This window comes from Alternaria ethzedia, assembly GCF_023757985.1.
Source record: "Alternaria ethzedia strain BMP 0044 chromosome Unknown scaffold_9, whole genome shotgun sequence".
Taxonomy (NCBI): Eukaryota; Fungi; Ascomycota; class Dothideomycetes; order Pleosporales; family Pleosporaceae; genus Alternaria; species Alternaria ethzedia.
This window is the reverse complement of record NW_026056202.1, coordinates 226,638-237,512: the sequence shown is the minus strand read 5'-3', so window position 1 is coordinate 237,512 and position 10,875 is coordinate 226,638. Positions and strand designations below refer to the sequence as shown.

General features: G+C 51.3%; 1 protein-coding gene across 1 annotated transcript; it reads left to right on the top strand.

Annotated features, from left to right (window-relative positions):
* Positions 1 to 1,036: 1,036 nt before the first annotated feature.
* On the top strand, positions 1,037 to 1,249 carry J4E87_004653 (uncharacterized protein; the record flags this gene model as incomplete). The annotated part of the gene is made up of 1 exon (XM_049376272.1): positions 1,037 to 1,249. The coding sequence occupies one exon, from the start codon at positions 1,037 to 1,039 to the stop codon at positions 1,247 to 1,249; it is 213 nt and encodes a 70-aa protein (XP_049233783.1).
* Between the last annotated feature and the right edge of the window lie 9,626 nt (positions 1,250 to 10,875).

The window sequence follows — 10,875 nt, the reverse complement described above, 5'->3', positions numbered from 1 at the left end:
CTACCACACACTACGATCCGTGACCGCAGAAAGCGAAAGGCCTGTAAAATCTCGGATTCTTTACGTTCAAAGCTGTGTATACAATGCTTCAAATATCGTCTCGTTCAATTAATCATACACTACAAGTCATAGACAAGAGAGTCACCGTGAACGAGAGCAATAATGTACTGGGCTGCTAGGAATGAAGCATTTCAGGCTTCTGTCGAGAATGTTGGTGTAGAGTTGTAAGGTCTACCTACCTCATGCTGATTATCACCTGCCGCGTTGACTCAAGAGCTTGCTTAAGCATCAACTACAGTCTCTCATCAGGAATAAAAGGACCGATAACAAATCCCATACGAAACCTGCATCCATAACCCACATCTTCGGCGCGTCCACCGATATTTGCGGACCACCTCGGCGAATACCATCACCACTCAGCATCACAAAGAGGTAGCGCCCAACGCGTCAAGTGATAGATAGCCACCGGGTATCGCTGCATGAACGCCAAATGAACTCGTTGGCGTGAGCAAGCCGCCCGCCCACCCGCGCTTGCTAAGCATGCATCACCCTCTGGACCCGCAATAACGCGCCATGCGCGACGAGCCGTTTGATTGAGGGTTGACGTCGATGTTGCCCGATTGAGCGGGCCAGCGCGTTCTCGCGTTGTGACGTCAGGTTTGGTGGGGCAAGGTGGTTCGCCCATGAAAACACATAGAGGGGGCCTTTCTCGAGACATCTTCATACACACCACTTCTCACAAGCTCTATTCTACAGGTATGTTTGATGCGTGAGAGAGGGTTTGATGGGGCGTTGGCTAATTGAAGGATAGACTACTAAGAAACCTACAAACCTGTATGTTGTACCTGAGCTGGTGATGCGAGAGGAAGCTGGCGATGCGAGCTCCATGGCAGCGAGCTTCCCTCTTACCCAGCCATCGCACCACCTCCCTCCCTACCCATCCACTCCCCAACATCCTCCTTCCTCCCGCTCCTCACTAACACACCCACCAGACTCCCAACCAAGCCTTACAAACACAAACCCCCAAACCACAACCATGTCCGCCCCCAACGCCGGCCGCCAGTCCCCCGAGCCCCAGCGCCAATCCGGAGCGCAAGCCGGCCAGACCTCCGACAACGTCAACAGCCAAGGCGCAGGCCCCAAGGAGGGCGCTGAGAAGGCGAGCGACAACACCAAGGATAGCTTGAGCAGCAACCCCCAGCACACTCTTGAGAAGCATGCTGAGGAGACTACGAGCAAGAAGGTTTAGATGAGGATGGGGATGGCGAGGAAAACGCAGCGATGTGTATGTGTCCAGTCGGACGGACATACGTTGTAGCTGAGGAATCGGACGTAGGACCTATGAAATGCAGAGGCAGTCTGAGGATGGAATGAAATGAAATGAATACACGAATGATCATTGTCATGACATGATGCTTTTGAACGTGTATGTACTTATCCCTCTAGTCTGATTATGTGAGTGATGTCTGTCGACGAACTCTTTGTAGCACAGAAATAGACTGGCTGCATGTCTCAAAGGCCGCATGCTTCCCTGACGCGCTGTTCCTTGCTTCCATTTTTGAACAGGGTGCATAACCAGGGAGTCGACATCTACATCATCCTTGGAGTTGGCCACTACACGTACTCTTCTAGAGAACACTTGCGTTGATTTGTTTGAGTGAAGCCTCCACGTTCCGCAGCCATTCGTTGCCAATTGCCCCGCCATACTAGCCTCACCAACCGCCGTTCTCGTGATGCGACCCCGCCAACGAATCACAACATCTTCCATCCCAAGCATCGCGATATCCCGCCGCTCTCCGTTCCCATCGCGGCATTGCCCAAGGACTATTACTATAGATCTCGCCATTTTGCCATAAAACACACAAACTCGGGCGCTTGGGTAAGCTTCACCGCACAACCACTCTCGCCTCTACAGTTAAACTAACAACCCTCAGTCTAGGGGTATGATTTGTAAGTCACCACTTAACAAACATCAAGATGTTTGGGACATGACACTAACATCATTCAAAGTCGCTTCGCATTATCAAATGTGCGTACTTGTGAAAGGTCGTGGGTTCAATTCCCACAGCGTCCAGTACCTTCTTTTTTGCACTTTTTGGGGGCATGGAGCAAGTACGGACGATGGACGGATAGGTACGTTGAGCTTGTCCGCACTTTAGCTTCTTCTTCTTTTTTGCGCCGATCTGCACCAGCTCTATCAATTTTGCATGTAAGAAGGCGAGAGTTTCTGCGCATTGCGCTAGCCAAGTTGCTGTGAATTCTTGTCCACGTACATCTTCAACATGGGCACGATAGCTTTTTACATACCCGGTGTCCCGACGTATGACAGAAGGATAAGCCAGGTCCATTCTAGCCCTTTCAGCCCCAGGCACCGAAGAATACATTCCATCCTCGATTCACCCACTCCTCGGAAGTGATACCCACAGACTCCAAACTGGGAAGACTCCATAACCCTGACGGAGACGGTGGGGTGATAACCGGACTAATACCATACTCAGATTTGTAATCCGACATGACGATGTCTTGGTCTTCAAAAAGCGATTCGTAGCAGTCGAGTGTGTTGGAATATCCCAGCGATGATTCCCGATTTGCCATGAAAGAGTCCAAGGTCCCCTGAAAGCGGGCAAGTTTACGAGCGATCGCGTTCAGACTATCTCTGGCTCTTCCCACTGTCTTCGAGCCCATGTCCCCAACGACCATCCACAAAACCGCCAACGAAACGCATGCCAATGACCATATATCATTTTCGGAACGGAACGAGTCTGGTTGTGTAGACCTTGACGCCTCGTTCCCGCTGTCAAGGTAGCCTGGAAACTCCTCCGGCGACGAAGCGTTCGGTGGCGGCGAGACAACTTGTATGTGTTCGGGAAGATCCTGCTCGAGGCCTTCTAAATATTAGCCAAGATTCGCGCGTTGAGGTACAGCCATACTTACGGTAGTCACTCCTCGCAAACTCGCGTTCGAGCCTCTCGCTCGGCTGTACAACGCCATCGATCAGGACAGAACTGTCCCTTCCCTGAAGACGCCTCTCTTCTACTACACGTTTGATGAGGCACCACTCCTCCCTTGTACGATTCATGCGTATGCCCCATATCTTTAACTGGCGTTCGTATTGCGACTCACTAGATGGGCGTTAGGTAGTCTAGAGCTACATAACAGAGTATGGATCTGGCTACTAACCTTGCGTGAAGGCCATACTGATTCATGATCGCAATGACCTGGCTTAAGGTCTTCTTCTGGTCCACGAACAGCGCTTTGATCCTGCATCGGTGCTTCTCCCACGTACTTCGAGGGATGCGTGGCGCATTAGATCTTGCATCTGTAGACATGATGAGATTGTAATCAGGTTGCAATGAGAAGGCAGGAGCTGAGAAGAAGTTGTCTGAAACATCGAAGAGAGAAGGCTACATCTGGCAGCATAAATACACTTCAGCGTTCCTTCGCACGAACCAATCAAACAGAACCTGAAATACATCACGACGTAGGCGATACCGCTTTGAGAGTCTGCCCATCGGCCACCAATTAGCAAAACCTGGAATTCGCAGTTGACAAGCGAGATTATGCAGGGGTCAGCAGCACCCATCGCCGGTGAAGACTCGATGAGGCGGTGCAAGCAACCCGCGGCACAACCACCAATAGGACAAAACCTGAATTTGAGTGAGAAGGCCCCTTCTGTGGGCGATTCAGAAGCATTACACCGTGGCGCCAGTATGTAGAGCCGGATTTTCAGTCGAAATTGCATCTGTGTTTGTAGCTAAAAACGTCCACGGGTGCATGTGCGATGGCGAGGTAGAAGCCGAAGTGAGAAGTCATTTGGCAAGGCTGCCGGGCAGGTGTCCTGGCGCTAACACGTGGAATAGTGATTGATCTCGTCTAGACGCTTTCATGGCACGACTACGCGGGACTACGACACATGTACGCGTGGTAAGAATACTGATCCGCATGGCAAGAGTGCGGGTATGCATTGCTACGGAGCAAGCAACAATGCAAGTATAAGCGGTCACGTGGAATGCCTTTGCGTTCAAGCCTCGCACAAACTAGGGTGAATCGATTTCCCCAGAACCCACGTTGTGTGGCTACCCATAGTAGCTGGGATTAGGAGCTTTGAGCGGGGCCTGCGTTAGTGTGCAGCAGCTAAGCCTCCATGGATTCTCCCGGCCACATCATCGGTATTTACATACTCCCAGTAGCCAATTGACTGAGGTACTCTGAATCGTCACGATGTTTCAAGGGAGGAATGTGGGCATTTCACGTGATTCACGTGACAGAGGCGGCGTCGCCCGCTTTCTCGCTATTGGTTGCTGAGACGCCCCGTGCGCAACTGGCCAATAAAGACGCCGTCCCTCGTGTAGAATTACCCAAGTATCTAGCGTAGCAGATCAGGGTGGTTTGGGGAGTTCTGTGTTGGGATGTGGGTCCTAGTCGATGAAAGTAGCATACTTTATACGGAGCGCCTTGCCATGTCCCTCGAGGATTGCAACTTGAGCATAACCAATCCCTCACACACAATCATTCCCTTCATTCGCAAAAACTGACTCGACTATCTTGCCATCCGCAGGCCACACGTACTGGTCGGTTCCTGTCGCTCAGCCAGTTAAGATCGCCATGTCACCCATCTCAAACGAATCTATCATCGCTATCGTCAGTCTGGTCGCAACATGTCCGCCTTCTTTGGTCCTTATCTGGCACCTGCTCATGCGTAAGGGTCGTGTCCAACGAGACTTCAATGGTTCGTTGATATGTATCACGAATCACTGCACTTCGCTGACTGCTTCCTAGATGATGAGTTCTTTCGTTCAGTCATCGACCGCAAGATCATCAAGCACGTCGACGATACCTTACTGAAGCCTACTCCTACCTACCTCTCGAGACGGTGACCGTCACTCACCTCGCCAACATGGGCACAAAAACGATCCCACAAAGCTCTTCCACAACCCGAAGGGAAAGCCAACTCCTCTTACACAACGCACAGGAGTATATCAAAAGCGTGGTCATTAGTAGGGCCGAGCACATTGGAGAATTGCGGGCAGTCAGAGGGGTCTTAGCTAAGGAGGAGATGTTGACAATGAGAGACAGGAAGAGTGACGTATGATAGAGAAACATAATGATGATGCCATCAGGCTACCCACAACATTTTCTTCTCTCCACGAGCCTTTCAATCCAGAGTATGATGCCTGTACACCATGATCAGGCGATATTTTCGATGATGCCTGATCCTAGGAACCGCTTCGGAAAGTGCGATCGCGTCACGCGCACCGGGAGAAGGCAGTGTACTTCGCGTCCTGTATGTCACTCTGCGGTTCGAAACCCATAGGAAGTCCGTAAGTTTGGGTGCCGTCCAGCGTTGTCATAATGGAGTCGTGGGATGAGGAGGAAAGGTTGTTCTGGCGCTGCGGGCCTGCCGACAAGCAACTGGCGCCGGGCGGGCCGCTTTGGTAATCTCAGTGGCCCCACTTGGCTACCAGCTCGTCACGACTCCAGGATGCTGATCAACTCGTCTTCCTTACACGGGGTGACTGCGCTACTACCCTATGGACACAATCAAGATTAGATGTTGCCGAATCAGAGTCACTGGCCTACGATGTACGTGGGACGAAATGCTCTGCAACATCGAACGCCTGTGTGCAGCCTGTCTCATGCTCTACGCCACCTGGGTACCCCTCCATCAATGGCGTGCGATATACATGCCAAAGTATCGAGTCTCATGATCGCGAGGCTCGGCCTCAGAGGGCTGAAGACATCAGGCTGGATGAGATGGAGCTCGGGTGGGGTTCGTGTGAACCGCCAACCCTGTTTTCCATCCCTCGTGTTCGCGCATGCATTTCCGCACCTACGCCTCACCCTACTTCTTCAGATCTACGGGGCGTCGTCAAATACAGGTGAAATAGAATCACTGACAATATGGACCTTGTTTCCCAGATAGAGGGTTGGTAACCGCTACCTGAGTAACTCAAAACGTTGTCGACCCGCATGCTCGCAAGCATTCAACGCTCAAAGAACAAATTACGCGCAAAAGATCTGAAAAACAAAGGTTGTATGGATTACTGCACATAGTCCAAAGACCACGCTTCACAAGGGTGCAGGCACCGAGTGGACGAACCGCCGGTATTCTTTTCTTGCCTGACAGCGGCGGCTCACGTTGACGATTCAACATGACGCTACATACAGACGGAGGTTGCGAAGGACTTTCTTGCCATAATAGCCTTGCGCTCTGGCTGGAACAACAACCAGACAGAGCGGAAAGTCAGACGCGGGAACCTTGAAGCGCTATGGAAAGCATGTGCTACACCACCCCGCGTCATGTAAGAGCCAGAAGAAGAGGAAAAATCGCGCAACCTTCGAGTCGGCCGCTGCAAAGCCCTGCGTCATGAAAGCTGCCAGACAACAAGAACGGTGGACGCGATTCGCAATCGTCGAGCCGGCTCGCGTCTGCCGTAGGCTTGTGGCTGTGCAAGACGGGCGACGGGTGATCAATCTGGCAGTGTGTCGAGCACAGAGTAGGGCGGCGGACCAAAACTGCCTAGACCCATGCATCAACCTGTCTGGACAGGCACTGCCTGTGCAGCGTATGAACCTGCATGGAAGGGGTTTATATCGGTCAGGGGATAAGATACAGCGAATCATGTATAATCATGGAGAACGATTGGAGGCAACCACACCGGTTACGCACAACCCGACTTTCTAAGCACGAGCCTCATCTTATATAGACTGTGCGAAGGGTCCGAGCCATCAAAGTCATGACGCTCGGACCTTGCTGGCCTGCACACCCGTCCATCCCGCCCATGGCCTGGCGCCCCTCACTAACCTACTATGGTATCACTTGGTAGCGATCTCTTGACTTTGCCCCTGTCGTCCCGGCGTCTTGTCAACAACGTGGTACAAGTATCCCTGGTCACTCGAACAAACGTCGGGCTAGACCCATTGCGTCTCGACATGCCACTCGAATTTGGAGCGGTGATTGGTAGGGCGGCCACGGATAACTCATCGGCTTCGCTTCATGCTAGCTGTATCGCTTCTTGCGTAGCAAAATCGGGGATAGCTACGGTGCTGACCATAGACGCCGATGGTTCAGGCAAGATGAGTCGAGAGCTTATACACGCCTCAGGTTGCTCAGCGTATATCTATATAATACACGCCCGGCTTTCTTCCACGGCGATAGAAAAGACATCAAGCAGCATAGAAAAAGCATCAAGCTGATGCATCAATCGTGTCTACTGAAGATCAATCGCCATAAATCCTATTTCACGCCTTGCAACATCATCTCACGGACAAAGGAACATGTATTCCTTATCCAACGGAGAAATAATTGCTATTGTAACCCTCGTTACAACATGTCCCCCTTCATTTGCGCTTCTATTTCATCTGATCAAACGAGCTCGTCTTGACAGTGTACCGGCTCAGCTTGGTATGTACGTCTTGGCTGCAGCACTTCATCATGATGTTGTCTGATCAACTCTAGATATCGAGCTCGCCGACCGCCGGTCTCAGCCAACCATGGGCAATCTCGTCGACAGCCAAGTCGACCTCCTTTTACCTCGACCCGGTCTTGCCCATGTATCTACACGTCAACTGATCACCTCCGTCAGGTCTCTGGAAAGAAGCATTACTTAGTGAGTATCTCGGTCAAACTTGGGTGTGTCTGTCTAATGATCGTGATTAGAGCATAACACTACCCGAGACTATGGCCCATGGCGGTTGGCTACCTTTAATCGCGACGCGACGCAAGACAACACAACGAATCGGGCCTTTACAACCGAAGGTACATATATATGGCGACCTCGATTGAGACCGCCTGCTCTTAGCGTTTGGGTCGCTCGATGCGAGCCAAGGAATGTTCATACGAAAGAGGCGGGCATGTACAAGTAGGATCCAAGGGCATGATTGAGGTATTTCTGGGTAGAAGCACAATAACAATCGAGATAGTCTTTTACATCGCGTGCGCATCGACATCTTGATCAGTTAGTATACCTACATCTTCTCATCTCCTCAACATCTATGAACTCGCGAAGGGTTGATGGTACCTGGGTGTGTTCGAAGAGACCTACTGCGAGACTGGCGTAATTTATCATCGCATTCGACACGTAGGGTTCCATACAACTCGACACAGCCAATTGCCTGGACATACTAGGTCTCGAATTAACCTCCATCGGTTTGTCCCATATATCAACAACGATACTGCCTACTATATCCCTACCCCCCAGCTGCTTGCAACGGAGCGACAGTTCTGCTGGAGACTGGACAGCGCGCATGTCGCACCGTAAACCTCCTTCTGTTCTCGAATCGTGATGATCAAGGTGAACGGAAATGGGTAACGTGTCCCAAATCAGGTGTCATGCAGCGTTGTTATCATGACATTCAGGCTTGTGGGAGATGGTGATTCTGGCACTGCAGGTGGCCCCGTCGATAGATAAGCAAGTGCCCGTGTGGGGCGGGCCGCTTTGGAGATCTCGGCTCCACATCCAAGGGCGCTTCAGCACGCATAACTTATCCGGCACCACTCGCATCATATTATCATCAAATATCGACAACGACAAGATCAGATTGTACGACCATATGGCAGCCAAGTCGCGTATATGTGTAGACCACATCCTACGTCGCTTTCGAGGCGGTGATTAGGCGCCCTAGTCAGGCGAGATCTATGGAAGGCTGATGAAGTCACAGTCTTCACACCCCTACCTAGGTAGCCAGCCAACAGACCAAGCGCTACGAGGCATACCGATCTTTACAAGCCCATCGCGTTGTGCGCGCTATCTAAGCATCGACTCCAGTCTCTCATCATGGATAAGACCTCGGGACATACCTAGGTACCGACCCATGATTAAGGGGCGACGACGACTGGTGTTGCTAAAAGCTACCTAGGTAAACCATTGAAGCGACAACGTGTAAAGCTGGAAGTCCGCGGCTGGATCCGCAATTCCCCATCACGCACCCACGAGAGCGAGAGGTACTTAGATAATATGTCATAAACAAAGGCGTGCGCGGCGCCCTCAAGTCAGATACAGGATGCGATCTTCTCTAAAAGGAAAAGAGGGAAATCAAGCGACCAGGGCGGGTGGCAAGCTGTCTTACATGACCGTTTGAGGGGTCAGAGTAAGAGTACATGTTGCAGCACAGATTCTAGTGCCGATGCGAAAGCTAGGAACAAGCTGACAGAGTGTAGAGTGCTCTACTACCACAATAACAACACAAAATCAATATCTTAATAAGTTCAAATTAAAGCAGACACCTTTAAGACAACATCTGATTTTACAAAAATATATAAGGAAAACGTTGCAGCGCTGCATCTTCGTTGCGAGGTACAAGAGGCGCTTCTCTTGTTTCCCACTTTCGCGTCGGCACTCGAGACAGATCACAGGTCATCGCCATAGAACATATGCCGGCAACCCGACGCTGGACCTAACCATACACGGTAATCGCGCGAAGCTTGGCGTAGGTCGAAGGAGGCGGTGCGTGTTTTCAGTTGCACATATCCAGGTACATCTAGGCCCTCGAACACTTTGATCGATTTTCCATGATCTCGCATTCTATCCAACATTTCGCCAACATTTTGCCATACGGGCGTCGTATTTCGAAAAGTTTCAACTGTAGCTTCCAGCAAGGCTAACTCGCCCGACCAATCAGATACCATGGCATCTCTGTCCAATGAATCAATCATCGCGGTCGTCACTCTTGTCGCTACGTGCCCTCCCTCGCTCATACTCTTATGGCATCTCCTCAGGCGCAAACACTTGAACGGTCAGAGCGAAGTCCAAGGTGTGTTTGTTTTGCAGACATGTATGATGCACAGCTGACCCCGTGTAAGATGTTGAGCGCACCTCTCGCTCTAACATGAACCTTGAAGTCATCAAACACGTCAAGAATACAGTACTTCAACCTGTTATCGCACACTGCTCTAGAAGATGATATACATCGACCCCTTCCAGCACCAAGCTTCAACACGAAGGTTAGAACACCCTACTCCTCCAAGGCAAGGGTCTGACATCTCTCACAGTACGCGTCACACATCACGAAACCTGGTCGATACCCACGAAGCGCTTTATAGAAACCCCTTAACGTAATACATCACGATCTACATCCACAGTATTGAAGCTTCCAGTCAAGTGCACTCATGAAGTGTCGTGTTTTCATGCGCAAACACCACACCCCAACATCATAAAAACGTTCTTCCACCTCACACTCCGCCACTTCCTCTCCCCACCGTCCTCGCCCCTTCCCTGTATACTATCTTCACTATCCACACTGCCTACACTCCCCTCACCCCCCTCACTGCCCTCCCGCGCACCCCCATCTCCAACAACCAACTCATCACCAATACCAAACTCATCACCTCCAACACACATCCACCTCTCCTGCACCCCAACCTTCCTTCCGTTCCCATGCCAGAACGCCTTCCCTCTCTTAATTTCTCCATCAACCCCCTTCATCCCCTCAATCCCATCCACGTCTCCAGTGCCGCAGCTCGGACGAATCCAAGGCCCAGTAACACCGAACATCTCGGCCGCTTGACGAATGCCTTCGTCTCTGTAGCCATACCAATCTCTGCCTTCTTCTATGATCGTGCACGTGGGAGGTTGCGGCTCTGTTGATCGACCAGTCCCTGTACTTCGCCCTGACTCCCTCGAAAGTTTCCGCTGTCGTTGTTCCAAGACAAACTCCGGCAGGGGCGTGGCGAAGATGGATATGTCGTTTTGGGGTTTGCCGGCTACAGTGTTTATTTTGGCTTTAAATGACTCCGCATGCGGGAGGCTGGAGGATACCGACATAGTCGAAGTAGTCAAACACCGCCTGGATAATTCTGGTTTACCCACTACACCGCCACTCTCCACTCCACACACCTCCTTACACGGCACCCTGTCGACCACCGCCACACTCTCC